The sequence below is a fragment of the Sinocyclocheilus grahami genome, unplaced genomic scaffold (genome assembly GCF_001515645.1).
Source record: "Sinocyclocheilus grahami isolate Dianchi unplaced genomic scaffold, SAMN03320097.WGS_v1.1 scaffold515.1, whole genome shotgun sequence".
NCBI lineage: Eukaryota > Metazoa > Chordata > Actinopteri > Cypriniformes > Cyprinidae > Sinocyclocheilus > Sinocyclocheilus grahami.
In genome coordinates, this window is record NW_015505694.1 from 630,881 (window position 1) to 647,076 (window position 16,196).

At 38.6% G+C, this 16,196-nt stretch overlaps 1 protein-coding gene across 1 annotated transcript in view; it reads left to right on the forward strand.

The window, feature by feature from the left end:
• The window catches only part of LOC107554827 (protein diaphanous homolog 2-like), a 187,513-nt gene that overhangs the window by 31,725 nt on the left and 139,592 nt on the right, over nt 1–16,196 (forward strand). Inside the window, exons 5-6 of the mRNA XM_016237458.1 lie at nt 6,343–6,447; nt 11,942–11,962. Coding sequence (XP_016092944.1) covers nt 6,343–6,447; nt 11,942–11,962 — 126 coding nt within the window. The remainder of the gene's footprint in view (nt 1–6,342; nt 6,448–11,941; nt 11,963–16,196) is intronic.

The window sequence follows — 16,196 nt, forward strand, 5'->3', positions numbered from 1 at the left end:
ATGGAACAGTGGAGAACCTTCCCAGGAGTGGCCGGCCGACCAAAATTACCCCAAGAGCAGAGCGACGACTCATCCAAGCGGTCACAAAAGACCCCACAACAACATCCAAAGAACTGCAGGCCTCACTTGCCTCAGTTAAGGTCAGTGTTCATGACTCCACCATAAGAAAGAGACTGGGCAAAAATGGTCTGCATGGCAGAGTTCAAAGACAAAAACCGCTGCTGAGCAAAAAGAACATAAAAGCTCATCTCAGTTTTGCTAGAAAACATCTTGATGATCCCCAAGACTTTTGGGAAAATACTCTGTGGACTGACGAGACAAAAGTTGAACTTTTTGGAAGGTGTGTGTCCCATTACGTCTGGCGTAAAAGTAACACTGCATTTCAGAAAAAGAACATCATACCAACAGTAAAATATGGTGGTGGTAGTGTGATGGTCTGGGGCTGTTTTGCTGCTTCAGGACCTGGAAGACTTGCTGTGATAAATGGAACCATGATCGGACAAAGTTTGTTTTTATATTATGATGGAAATATAAATACAAATGCTTTGCAATTTTACACAGGATTACAAAACACTTTGGAAATCATGCCAAAATAGTGCATACAATTAATTTGAATGAATTTAGGGTAATTTCAAAGATGTTTACTAAAAAAACACAGTATGTGTGTGTGTGTATACAGTATATATATATATATATATATATATATATATATACACACACACACACACAGAGGTGTGAAAAAGTGTTGGCCCCCTTCCTGATTTCTTATTTTTTTGCATGTTTGTCACACTTTTACAGCACATAGTGAAAATGACATTAATATGGCAGTGGGCAAATGCATAAAGCGCAGCATAATTTGAAATCAGTCACGAGTTTAAAGTTTGTCGATCGCTAGTCTCCAGTGAAGCTGAACTCTCCTCCTGTCAGCATTCCATTCAAACGGATCGACCGTCACGCAGAGAACACGCGATCATGCAGGATACAAATGCACAAGATCTCACAACTGGATCCGACTAAAGGCCCTTTCACACGGGACGCGGCAAGCGGTGGAATCGCCGCACGGCTGCCGCTTTCTCTTGTAGTGGAAGCGTTTTGTGCAGTGGCGGTGGTCGCGTTAAAACATAACGGAAATTTGTGTTTGTGTCATTCTGCCATTAATTGTTGTCATTATTAACCTTTTTTCCCCCCTTTGGCATAATTGAAGTTGTTTTTGATGATTTGCCTAAAGAGCATACCTGTGAGGTTACGATTGAATGAATTATAATTTCATTTATGTCTCTGTATGAGATTTTAGATGGGTCATACAGTTCTGGGAAATCTACTATATATATATATATATTGTAACAGGTTTTAATGTCTTAAAAAAAATCATATTAACTAAAACTTTTGAATGCTAGCTTATGCTGTTATTCTTTCTTTGTGAATGAGAAAACAAGAAATTGAGAGAGGTGTACATATATCAAAAAATGTTGTCCATTTGACTTGTGTGCTAAATTATTTTTTGAAGCAGGTGACAAATAGACAATTTAGGTCATCATTCAAAAAAAAAAAAATAACTTGTGCTGTAGCTATGACATATATAACACAAAGATTGGGCATTTCTACACGTTACATCAGGTTGGACATCAAACATTGTTGGTTCTTGTGTTTCTTGGGACCAAATATCTTTGATATCAAACATGGTATTTATATATTTTGCCTTCATGTATTATGATCTAGAGGGAATCCGTTTCTTGGGGTTGCAGAGTAGTGGTCGACCGATATTGTTTTTTTTTTTTGACAGCCGATGCCGATATCTTGGAAAGCAGGGTGGCCGATATAAAGCCGATATAATTTTATTTATTTAAATTAATATTTAAGAAATTTAAAAATAATTTGAAAATGGATTAAAAAATAAATGTGTTAAATAAACATACTTGTACTTTAGATGACAAAGTATTTTCACAAATAAAAAAATATTTAATTAAAAATATAATAAAAAAAGGAAGTAAACCCTGTAACCAACAGGGCACTCAGTATTCTGGGAAGTTTGTGTGCATTGGGAATCATATTTTTTCAAATAAAGCTAAGGTAACACTCATTTTACATACAGCACATAGTGAAAATGACATTAATATGGCAGTGGGCAAATGCATAAAGCGCAGCATAATTTGAAATCAGTCACGAGTTTAAAGTTTGTCGATCGCTAGTCTCCAGTGAAGCTGAACTCTCCTCCTGTCAGCATTCCATTCAAACGGATCGACCGTCACGCAGAGAACACGCGATCATGCAGGATACAAATGCACAAGATCTCACAACTGGATCCGACTAAAGGCCCTTTCACACGGGACGCGGCAAGCGGTGGAATCGCCGCACGGCTGCCGCTTTCTCTTGTAGTGGAAGCGTTTTGTGCAGTGGCGGTGGTCGCGTTAAAACATAACGGAAATTTGTGTTTGTGTCATTCTGCCATTAATTGTTGTCATTATTAACCTTTTTTCCCCCCTTTGGCATAATTGAAGTTGTTTTTGATGATTTGCCTAAAGAGCATACCTGTGAGGTTACGATTGAATGAATTATAATTTCATTTATGTCTCTGTATGAGATTTTAGATGGGTCATACAGTTCTGGGAAATCTACACTTAAAACAATCTTCTCCTCTATTTTTTCAATGGGCAGTTCGGTTAAATGTTCACTGATTGGTTGAAACCGACGCGAAGCGCCGTGCCCGTGGAAGCGGCAGGATTTTGGGTGCACGAGCACCGCCTCCGCGCCGCCCGCGAAACCGCCCGCGTTTTGCCGCTTTCCGCATGTCTCCCATTGTGAATGAACTAGACACTCGCGACTGCTGCGTACCGTGTGAAAGGGCCTTTAGACAGAACTGTTAACGACGACAGCGAACAAGAGGGAGAATGTGAGCACTGTGTGCTCAGGTGCTGCCACTCTCAGCGTTGTCAAAATAAAAGTCCCGCCTTGAACGCATCGGCTAAACAGGAAAACTTATCGGCCGATTTAATTAAATCATAGCGTTTGTGAATTCACAGTTATGCTTAATTATGATTTTTAAACCGTCTTAATATATCATGCAGCCTTGGAAAACAGTCTAATAATGTTTTATGGATTCTCGTCCGTGAAATGCGGCACTTCCGGTATTTTGGCGGTTAGTCGACGCAGGCAATATGAAGTCGATGATTTTTTAAAATCGAATAGTTGAATAGAATCGACGAATCGCAACAGCCCTAATGCCGATATTTAAAAAATGCCAAATATCGGCTGATATATCGGTCGACCACTATTGCAGAGCAAGTACAATTTTTATTTATTTATTTATTTTTATAATGTGACCGTAGAACACATAGCCAAACAGCATCTCCTGGTATCTAATTTTGCCTTCACGCTTAGTTTCTATTAATGTTATTGTATTTAGGCAGATAGTGTGTCTTTCTTTAAAGCAGGCAGATAGCATGTCTTTCTTTAAAGCTTTAAAATGTACATTTTCCACTGTTTTCGAAAGTATTGTGCTAGTGACCGCGTTGCCTGGTCATATGTAGAACTGAGTCATACAGCACGATTTCTGTAATCAATCACCTCGCATTCTCTGACATGGTGGGCTATAATCAGTTTGATTTGTTCATTTGTTTCAAATGTTTGCACTAATCTTACAACCGCCAGAGACTCTTGGCCCTCCATATTTTCTTGTTGCATTAGTAACTGCTTGTCACTCACATAACCTCTCAATTGCTGTTTTTGTTCTCAAGATAGCAGAACATTAAACCTGGACTTCAATTTGCTGCTTGACAAGCCAGGCAGGTTTACAGGCCTGAAACATGTTGCACGGAGCAGAATTGGCTTTTTTTTTGTATTGAAAGCATAATAATCATAATGAAGCAATTGAAGGAAAAACGCTTTGGTCTTCCAGCCGCCATTGACATTGAGATTATAGATCAGCTAGTCAGTTGGTCTCCATATAGAAAAGAGTCATGAGCTGCAAGCAAAACCACATTCAGCCTAATATGTGAAGCTGTGGGAGATCTTTCATACTTGCGTTTCCCTCCTGCATGCTCATGGTGCACATAGGAATCGATTCACATCATCAGTGTTAAGGCTAAATTTGAAGTTGTTCTTCAATATACAAACTTGAAGTATTGACCAAATGCAAATAAATGAGCCGTCCCCAAACACACTTTAATGCTGGTGGGCAGATCTCTGAGATTGCAGTGCAGCGCATGGCTCTGTGCAAGAAAAATAAGGGTGCACTAATGTGGTCAGTCATCAAAGGTCTCTGGTAAACACAGGAGCTCTTTGACAAATGAAAGCCCAGGCACTTTGATGAAGGGGGTTAGTGGCCGTGGCACTAAGCATATGATATTCTCGACTTAATGCGTGCATGAAGAGAGAGAGCCAGTGTCGCTGTCCTTGCCATTGTGTGTGCATGTGCGCAGCTGGACTCAATGCCTGATAAAAATGCACAGCAGTAAATCCTTTCATGAGCTGAGTGACGGCGTGTTAAGACACGGGTGAGGGTTCTTAACGCGCCTCTCGTGCTGAGAACCAGCACTGGCAGGATGTGACATGCCAGCTCCTCCGGTTTGCATCATCATTCAGTCAACCACAGCTATTCCTCCAGCACCATTAACATTCAGATGGAGAGAGATGCGCCTAGTCTGGAGAAGGACTCTGGGATTGATAAGGTCAGACCGTTACCCCTGCAGTTGCAATCACGCCCCCAACTGCTCTTCATCCTCCCTCTCCAAACTGTATTTGGGGAGCATTTGGGCAGCACACTCAGATGCCATTTCTCCATTCTTCTAGCTGTTTTGGGGACTTTTGCCTTCTGTTGCATGTACTTCAGTTATTTAGTAAATGCGCTAGATGCACTTAAATATAAATGGCAGCATAATTGTGACAATCCTGTTGTCTTCCAGATGGACGGAGAAATAGCTTCTCCTTCAACTTTTGGCTTTGTAAACGCTGCTGGACTCTCAAAAGTACATTTGGGTTATTTTGATGTATGGCACTTTGCTTGATAAGTGCTCTTCCGGCTGTCCTTACAAACCTAAGCGGATTGCTTCTATTTTAGAGATTTCCTCAGAAGCCCAACGCAAAATAACCCAATTGACCAAGATCAAACATGAAAAATTATGCCTTTTTTCCTCTGGGAAACTTGGCCACTCTCCACAACAATTTAAAGTAAGAGATAGATCTACTGATTCCCATTTCCCTGGCACTCCTCCTCTGTGCCCTTGAGAGATCAGACTTGCTTGCCGTACACATTGTATCAGGGACGCGGGAAGTAGGGGTGCTGAGGGGGCTGCAGCACCCCCTGTTTTCACATGGTTGCAAATGCAACACCAAGTTTGTGCATTGTCTTATTTTTAATGGTCTGTGTTGGTAGTATTATTGTTTGTGTGGTTGACTTTACAAAGTTTCCTCGCCACTGATTAATAGAGTTTCAAGTTGGAGTATGAGGTAACCATTCTCAAACTGTAGCTGAAGAGGAAAAAGGCACTTATTTATACCTTTGCCTCAGTGGATTCGGCTGTTTCCATAAAAGGAATCAATTATGCCAGCCCTGGCCTTTGATTTAATAATTCCAAGCTTTGAGGATATAATTAATTCTGATGGGTAAATCATACTGGAGAGCGGGAACTGGATTAAGGAGCAAATTAAGATTCCACATCAACAGGGCACACTGATTCATTAAAGGCCTTGTTTTACATGAGGAGAGAGGAGAGAGACAGTGGCTTGATGTAAAACTTGAAATGTTCATCTTTGAAAAGATGTCCTTCGCTTTATCACCAATTCAGTGAATGTGCTGTTAGCCAGATGTAGCAAAAGCACAGAGTAATAGTTTTCAAAAGTGGCTTTTTTTTAAGTGGTACCTTCAATTAAAAAAAATAAAGCTTGATGAATAGATGTGCAAGTAGCTTTGAAATCACCAACCCTCACCCTTTCCTCAAGTCATTGTTTGTCATTTAAGGTTTTCTTCTTTGCGGACACCCACACACTCACAGGGCTCGAATGCATAAAACACACAGTCCTTTTTCTCTTCACCAGAGGGCAGCATGGCTCCATAGCAATGCAGCTTGGGTGTATCTCAGGAGAAAGACTCTTGTGTGCATTCAACATCTCCTTGACTTGTCATGGAATTGATAAACATATATCAAGGATTCATTACTCTATCTAACCTTGGCTCTGTAGGACAGTGTCCTTACTGTGGTCATGAATGTGCAGTGAGAACAATTTTCAGAGTTTATTTCCAAAAAAGAAAAAAAAATTGTTATATTGAAATATTTTAAATTAAATTGTTATATTTAATACAATTTTATTAATATATATTAAATTTATTTTTGATTGTTTCTACAGGAGGACATGAACCTGAATGAAGAGCGTAAAGCCCCCCTTCGAGGGAAGGACCTTAGCACTAAACGGGAGATGGTGGTCCAGTACATTTCTGCAACAGCCAAATCTGTAAGTGCGCCACAAAACACAGGGTGGCCGGTCTTAGAAAGAGAGAAACAGACAGAGGAGAGAGTGGGGATGAACCACATGATGAGACACTATGGAATAATGAGCTTAACTTGATCTGCTTTCTGCCTCTCTTGCTAAAGCCCCAAATCTTTGATTGCTGCCTCCTTTTTATTATTCATTCTTATTTATTTATTTTGTATTTTTTTTCTCCTCACAATTTTTTTTCCTGGGTGCTTATCAGGCTGCTTTTGTTGTATTGCACTTTCCAAACACTTCATATTGCCGGGGATCAAGTTTTCATTAGAATTTGGTACACATCACTGTCTCTGCTCGGTAAGCTGAAACACGGCTCTTTCATCATCGCAGATGAATAAAGGCTAGAATGCCACCGCCTCACGGGGTAATCCAAGGCTTTTGGGGTGAATTCTCTTCATTCCCTTTATGAAGTAGGTCCAGCCGAGGTTTGACTCCATGTAAACCCCACGATCCCCTTCACCCACTCCACTGCTGGCTCCTCTGGCTGGCCTTCAGCATCCATTTTCATTAGCTTTCCTCCCGGCTATGATAATTAATCAGCATTATTAATAATGATGATAATCAGAGATGATTGAATTCTGCAGCAGGCTCATTGTCAGCCCTGCGAGCCTGGCATGTATTGTGAAATATGATTCACATATTAGTATTGTAGTCTCAAAGCAGGAAGGAGGAGGGGGTTCCTGTCTCTCTGCACCCTGTAGCCCCCTCAGCACCACCAGAGGCACTCACCAGCAGCATGTCACTGTGGAAGCTATACACAAGCGCTCTGACAAGCAAGGAGGAGGTTTGGAACGTGTGCTCTGCATTCTAGGGAAGAGATGTGCTTTTATGTGATAAGAGATGTTTACCACAGGCACAACACACTTTTCCCTGTAATGCTCAACTCTAGCACCCAGAGATCTCCTCCTCCTCTTTTAAACATTCAGCTCAAGCTACTAACCAAGCTGCATACCATATCTGCATACTGCCGATTTTGTGGGAGTAGTGCAAATATTCAGCCCTTTTCAAATTATGTTACTGTTTCTTTTTATAATATCGTTGAATATGACAGATTTAATGTATTTAACTTTAAGCCAGTGCTATTTTAGGTGGGGAAAAGTCTTCTCTGATTATTTATAAAGTGCCCTTGTCTTTTATGATTTTTTATATTTATCGATCAAATAGCATTTATGGCTCTTTCTGGCGACTAACATTGGCAATCAATATGAAACAGTATATGTATCCATTTACTTCTGTAATGTGACATTTTTTCTGAGTGAAATGGAAAAGAAAAAGCAGTAGGATTGCCTCTATCCATTTGAATTTTTTTTGCATCATAAAAACTGGTTGGAGGGGAGAGATAGAAAAATTGGTGATGTTAAGAATTAAATTTGAGATGTTATTCAGGCTTCCCATAGTCATTCAAATACAATTATACTATAATTTTTTTTTCCAGGCCTGAAAGTTTTGTTTTTTTTTGAATGAAGATGGGAAATTTTGGTAGTGATTTTGTTCCCTTCTATTGCTAAAAAACATTATTCAGAAAGCACAGAAAAATATCGGACATTAGTTTAAATTAGACTTTGGACATTAGTTTAAAATGAACATTAGATTTAAACCCTGGTTATTTTGCTAAAAGATTACAATCACAACATTTTTGTTTATTTTAGTTATTTTTAAGACCTATAGCATATGTATTGAGAAAATAAATAGGTCGATTTTGATTCCATGTTGATTTTTATGTTTTAAAATTTCACGACTGTCAGAAGCATGAGATGGCAGGATCTTTTTTGCTACAAGTGTTTTTTCACTTGACTACTGTAAATAAAACCGTCATATTCTGTTTTCCTCCCAGAGATCACTCTCGGAAATATTGTGCGAATGCACTTTCTTTGTATGTCGAGTAGCTACCAAGGGTGTTTTCGAGTTGCGAATTTCACGGACTAATGCTTACACACGCACACTGACACGCGTCCAGAGAAAGTCACTCCTGTGCTGTCTGTCTCAGACTGCACTGGGTCAGTGTCCTCTCTTTGGTTGGCGAGTGGGAGTAATTAAGTGGTGGTCTGGCGGTAGAGGAGGCCTTTGGTCTTCGCTTGAGCCACTGCAGGTGTAATTTTAGCAGGGGTGAAAGGGGCCAAGAGTAGACAGCACGGAGACGGCCTCTGCACACCTCCGCATTAATAACCCATACCCATCTAAATAAAAGAAGGGAGAGCGGAGTCCATCCATCCCACTTAATCTGCTGTTATGTCCCCGAGTGTGCCTACAGTAGATTGTGTTTCAGCACACAGCTTTACAGAGCAAATATTAGTGGGAAAACAAACCCATCCGATCCACTCCTGTCGCAGCCTGCCTTCTTGCCTGTCTGTGTGCGGCAGACTCCCACAGCTCCTGGCTTGCAGGAGGGCAGAGTGATGAAATAAAAGAAGGATGGAAGAATAGAGAAGTTTCACACCAGCGATGTCTGTCCTCTTTGATAGCTCAGATATTATTGCTTGCTTGACAGAAACTTGCAGCTCCCATGGTTAACAGCTCCTTTTATTATTTACAGCTAACACCTCTTTCCTTGCAACACATTTGTGCATGCTTTCATTATATTATGTGATCACACCTTTTTAGTTTGTTCACACTGAACATTTTTGAATAGCTATTTGCCAAAAAAAGTTATATACAGTGGGGCAAAAAAGTATTTAGTCAGCCACCAATTGTGCAAGTTCTCCCACTTAAAAAGATGAGAGAGGCCTGTAATTTTCATCATAAAGTGCATATTTATCATTATCATTAAGTCCTTTGCATGGCTTTTGGGTTTTTTTGTTTTAGTTTTTTTTTTTAGAAACAAGCATTTTCTTCTTGGAGGCATCCACTTGAGTCCTTCAGCATGCAAAACTAAGAGCCCTCATCACACTTTACAGAGGGTATCAGTAGGATACTTTTAAATGACTGCCTCCACAAACTATAATGTCTTTTTAAGGGAAAGTGCCTTTGCATTTAAATACTCAAATACATACGAAATAAATATTTAAATACATAGTCCTCACAGAAACGTGTTATTGTTTAAAAAAATAAGTAAAAAAATGCATTAATTTTAATTAGTACTTCACGCATGCAGCTGTTTGATGTGACATAAATATTGACATAATTTCACAAAATAATAGCTGTATTTTTTCCTGTGATCGGTGTAATCAGCCTTTGCTTGTGGAGGTGGCGCACAATATTAAGAATCCAGGGTGTGTAGCTTTTAAATAATAATGTATTTATTTTGTTTTGTGGAATATGTAAATATGATGTTATTAAATGCTATTTATTATTATTTAAATGTATTTATCTTATTTGTAAGAGTTTCATTTTCATGTCCTTTTTAAAATGTTAAATATAATTTGCTAAATAATTTTACAGGGAGTATGTAACCTGAGCATAACTGTAAGCCACATGCAGTGAAAACCAGTGTTGCCTTGATGCTCTGCAGATGTCCTTGACCGTTAGCTTTTCATGAAATGCTTTCTCTCTTTTTCAGTCTCTGACAGGTGTGTCATTGTCCTCACGAGTGCCAAAGCATGCCTACAACTAACACCGTCATTTCCCTCTCGCTCTGTCAGTGTCATGAAAAGCTTTGACTTTGCTTTACTGTTTCGCTCTTAAATTAAATGATTTATATAAGGAACAGAATGTGTCTAGGCAGGGTCTTTGAGGGGGAAGGAAAAGATTTCTTACCCAGGATAGTCACCTGAACATTGTAAACACTGTGGTATTACAGAGATTTTGAAATGGAATGGAAACTTAATTACATCACAAGTTGTCGTAATCGTTTATGACAGTTTTTGAGCGATGATCTGATCCTGTCTAGGCTACAGGAGCTAATAAATAAATGACTAAATGAGTAGATTTGTATCACGGAGCATTTGATGGTCATGAGAAGAGCTGGAACGAGGATATAAATACCCGTCTCTTGATATGATGACATTTCTTCAGAAGTTTGTTTACAGGAGCTACTTCATAATAGAGCTTCTTCATAATTAGCATATTCCATGACTGCCTAATTCTGCATTTACAACAGTTTCCATCATCTGGTTTAAGTTTTCATTTTTTTTTCCACTCTCCATGCTCCTCAGGAATTGACAGCATTAATACCACAGTAAAGTGACAATGAGGTGTTGTTTTGTGAAATTTGTGTAAATTGATGTTAGCAGCAGCTTTTCCCCTCAGGCTCCTCCCTGACAGTTCTTTATGGGGTTTCAAGATAATGTCTGTTCTTTTGATCAAGCTGCAGTAAAAATACAACATTCATCAAACCCAGCCAAACACGGCACAGTGCTAACAATATTTGGCAGCTGTCCAGCATGTCTGGTGAAAGCAAAAGCAGATGACTTTTTTGCTTTGAGTCAAGACCCAAACCCTTATCGATTCTTTTGAGCATATTTGCTTGGGATATGGAAAATTGGACTCGAAAGTAGCACTCTATTGATCAAGAGGTTACGCTGTTAAAATTGACTTTATTATAAACCTTGATTTAAAAAATGTAATCGTGGGAGTTTAAAACAAAAACAAAGGACAGCTATGTTAAAACAAAAAGAACAGATCAGATTTAGAAACTAAATTTAGACATGCATTCGGTTTTGTGTTTCTAAGAATTTGAGAATTGTTTGTTAAATCTGCTATTACATCAGTTTCAGTTGTACACACAATTCTGCTCTCAGAGAGAGAGAGAGAGAGAGAAAAAAACCTTTCTAAATATTCATCCTAGTAATTGTCACTATGGCATGGTCAAGAAAAAAAAACATGCTGACTTCATCAATCTCTGAGCTGTGATGTATAATTTGACACTTGATAGACACTTGATTGGCCTTTGGAGGCATTTTAGGAGACCATCTGCTCATGAATAAAATACCATGTTGGGGTTAATTTTGTAAAAAATTTACTAGATTCTTACAAAATTTTATTGAGGGATGATTATTTGAAGATATTTGTACTGCTTGTCAAAAAATTCCCTTAATATAGAAACCGCTTGATTGTCATGAAGTAGCCTAATGATTTGTGGTTTAGAAACAATAGATTGTTGAGATGGGGCATTATTTTATATCCTTTAAAACATGACATTTTTGCATCAATCATTTCATCAGATGTTGTTTTTTTGTTTTGTTTCTCTGCACTCATTATGCAAAACCAATGATTGACCAGAGAGCCACTTTTAAAAACTCAATTGGATATAAATTCATAATGATCTTTATGTTCCAAGCAGTCATCAAAATGGCAGACATTGTCTTTAGTGTCCGTCTGAACCCTCTCTCTCCACCCTGTTAATTTGTGTGTAATTCTCAGATGAGTAGGCAGCGTAGCAGAGAGGGCCAGTGTGCCAGCCATTTATGTATAAGCTCTAATACTTCAACAGGATAGTACCGGAGAGATTCTGGCCTACTAATGATTGTGCTGTTTGTGTCTTTTTGCACATTAACTACCCTCCGCTGACCGCTGCATGCAGATAACTGGGAGCAAAGTTGCGGTAAGTAACAAAATTATTTATTCACTTTTGATTTGTTGTTGTGCAATCTCTCTGTCTTTGCTGTATCTTTCTCTCTCTTCTTCTTCCTTTTTGTTTTGTTTTTGAAAATATCTAGAAAAGTAATCTCTATGGCTTTCGATTTCTATTTTATTTTCAGCATTAGTGAAGTTTATAGGCTATAATTTGAAAAAGTTCTATTTTTTTTCTCCCAATCTCTGCATGTAAATTGCACATTTAGAAATGAGTGATTTCTCAATTGTGCTCTCTGAGAATAAACTAGGACCTTTTTTGTTAGTTTAAGCAGTTTTTCTTTGAAATGGATCACTGCCTGACAGATATTAGCATTTAAATATTGTAACATCAGGGATGAGCAATAGTTTTTAGGCAAATAATCATAATCTGTGATCTAATCTGTTTATTCTAATGTTCTGTATATAAATGGGTTTCATTGTGTTCATTCTCCCCCCCCCAGACAGCGTTCTGAGAATGTATCACTTAATTAGATTTTCCCACACACACACACACGTACCATGTTGATTGAACAGCAGAAAAGATATTGAGTGCACCCCCCATCCTATAAATATGTTCCATTTTGCAGTTGGACGTTCAGCACAGCCCATTTGCAAACCATGTCTCTGTCCCAGTCACATTACAGCATGTTACTATTGTTTCTGAAATGTTCATAGCTGCTCATGTTGTTATTGTCACTTACTTTCGCCCCTTGCCCCCCACTTTCTCCAAAATGACGGTAATAATCTTTATAAATATATACTGTCTGGGCGATGGCAGTGTTTCCTCATTTCACAGCTCCGTAATGCTGTAATTGCAGACTGGCTTCTACTATTTCTCATGTGGTGCGGTCCCATAGCCCATATGAGGCTGCTTGTTATTTGTTTTATTTTATTTATTTAGAGGGGCTCCGTTATTGCCTTCGCAAGTGTCACTTGTCATTTAAAATGCTGTTTTATTGTGTTGCCGAAGCTATGAGAAAGGCCCGTAGATGTACGTGAGGAAGCTTGAAGATAAGGTAGCACAGGTAAATGTTGTTATTTACAATATAGCAATAAGCTGCCACAACAGACTCATTTATTTGTAGGGAAATGGCCCGTTCAATCAATGTTCTCATGCCGCTTGGCATAGAATTGTGTCGAGTGATTTTTCTATAAACTGTCAGCAATAAAACATGCTTGATGCTGATGAGCATGGAAGTATGTTTTGAATGTTGCATCACTACTTAGGATAGAGCAGGAAGGTTACTCTGGAATTGTCTCTATCGAAGAACTGTCTGACAGCGTGCACCACAAACAAGTCCTCTCATTTGGAAGTTTCTCGCAGTTCAGAGTTTCCTGTACTTCCTGCCATTTTATCTGACTTTTGCATGCACTTCCTACAGATGGGAGAGTGTGAGGGCTTGCAGGGAAGCTGTCAGCTCTTTCATTCTCCTTGTTTCTGTTTCTCTCTTTCCCAATATCCCACCTTTATTGGGTTTTATTGTGGAACCTAAGTTCAGTGGGGCCAAGATGACGACCTCTCACTGGGCAGATTGCTATTTCCACGCTGTCAGTGTGGTTTGGAGGCAGACCGACCTGCCTGAGCCACATCTTCCTCAGGGATGAAATCTCCCCGGCACGCTCTCACAGGGCTCAAATTCACTGGTCAGCGTGTCCACATGCTGCTGAGTCACATACGCTTCAGCAGTTTTGTATCAGTGCAGCTTGATTGTGATGATGATGGTGACCCAAGGGGGCATAGGCATACCTGCCGCCCCGCCACAGTGTCCGATTGATCAGAGATGTTGGTGCTTTGATTGTCAGGCTAAGGATGATAGTTTGTGTGTCAAAATGCCCCCGTTTTATCGACATGGAATTGATGAGACCCTCTGTGAGGGAATGGAAGACTGCAGCTCCCTGTACTTAAATAAAACACAACCAACACACAGATAACCCAGTCAGTGTTTGGCCCTGAAGACTGTTCCACCGTTACCTGTTAAGGTCACATGACTTGACCTGCAAAGCTTCTCTAGACCTCAGGAGGAGATCAATAATCACAAAGTCAGCCCAGCAGTTAGTAAAGACTGCCTGTTTCCACGGAAACATGGCGACACGTTCAGAGTTGTGGGCAGAGAGAGAGAGAGAGAGGAGTCGCTGAGACCTCAGGTACTGGAGTCTGCTAGGGCTCTTAGCGTTCAGCTGCTCTCTGAGAATCCCTGGTATTGTCGGTGAAAGAATAATAGACAAAGCTTGTATTTTAGAAATGATTTAGCTTCTTTGCACATGGGACAAAGACTTGGCCCTTTCTCGGGTGGAATTGCATGGATCTCGCAGTCATGCTAAAGTGTGTTGTGCTTAAATACTCTCTTTGGAACCAGAGTCTTGAAAAGCATATGTGAAAAAAGAGCAAAACCGAAGAAAAGCGAAGAAAGATGACATTTGTCTATTGGTTTCCATCACAAGTGTTTTTATTTTGCACAAAACAAGTTTGGTTGTTAGTATCTAGGATATTTTTACAGTCTGATATGATTTTTATTTAAATTGCAGGCATGTTCAAGTCTTGTCTGAAGGGTCATACTTACGAGTTGAAGGTACATGAATGGCACCACGAAGCCAATACATTACAAGTGGGAAAATTCGAGTTTACGAGTCAGGGTCTTGTTAGTGAGAAAATATGGCAGACACAATATGCAGCATTTATATTGATGTAAAATTAGTTGAAATTGAAAATTTTTTTGCAAAAAAATCAGATTTACACAATATAATAATATTGAGCATATATGATATATAACGATTCAGTTAACAGTGCCTTCAAACATTTATTAAAAACACCTGATTTTTTATAATTTTTTAGAAGTAGAAGTAAAAAAATCTTGTTTGTTTTTTTTGTAGAAAAGGTATCTTACTCTGACCAAAGGGATTGAGCTTGATTATGATGCTTTTCCATTATATTGTATGGTAATGATTTACCTCCTTGCTCTTAAAATGTCCAAAGAAAGCTTGTTTTTGTGAGAGTTCAACTTTCCTTCAAATTATTTCTTAATTTGTGTTTCTTTCTATTAACGTTGAATATCCGATACAGTCTCTCCAAGGCTTTTGTTGGAGTTCAGTTGAGTAGTAGATCGCCTCTCCTTCCTCGCTTCTTTTGTCTCCTTCGCTTCTGTATAGTCCACAGAATTTGTATTCCCAGGCAAATGAATATGCTTGGCATTTGTGTGTGGGCTCCACTTGTTTCATTGGTATACCCAGTATACTCCTGTTCCAAAGCTCATCTCTACCACGGCCATACAGGCTCATTATAAGCACATGTTTAAAAGCTTTTCTGCAGTGAGGGTGCACGTGCACCATGTCCTTTTTCACTCGCTCTGGAGAGGGCCCCTTTTAACTAAACTAAGTTTGAATAAAATCAAGGACAGCCCATCCCCACCTATTACGCCTGAGTCTGAAAGGGTCTCTTTGTTTCTGTTTTGCCATTAATGTTGATTGCGTACTAGAGGCTGAACTGATTTGATAAGAAGTCTTAGGAGGCAGAAAGAACGTTTGCCCTATGGAAAAATAAATCGAATAACCCCCTTTGAACCTGTCCATCATTTTTATAGATACATTTTAATTAGGATGAAGGAACTGTGTTGAAAGAATATATGTTCTATGTGATGGTTTTGTCTTAGTTGATTTTTATTTATTTAAAAAAATGTGTCCGTAAATATTTAGTTAGTGCAATGACATTGATGACGCATGTGATTTAACAGCAATGTTTTTAGTTACAGTTCTGTGAGGTGTTATTTTACTATTTTTATGTGCTATTATAATATAATAACCTTTATTATATTTTCAGTTTATTTAAATTTTAGTTTGACTAATCTTATGTGCTTTTGTCAGTTTTATTAGTCATTTTATTGTCAATTCTATTTAGTTTTATATTTAGTACTCCAATTAAAACTTTTAGTTGCCACATTTCTATATAATTTAAGTTGCTTCTAATATTTATATTTTAATTTATTAATATATTTTGTATATGTTATTTACCAAAACAGTTTTTTTCATAGTTTTAGTTATAGCAACATTGATTCTGTGTGTTTTTATTTACATCATTATCTGCTATTGCAGTTTTTTTTCTTGATAACTGTTTGAATACCCAATGCTGGCTATGGGAATATATGCTGGATGGGAATATTTTTACATTGTTAATTTATATATATATATATATATATATATATATATATATATATATACAGTATGTATAT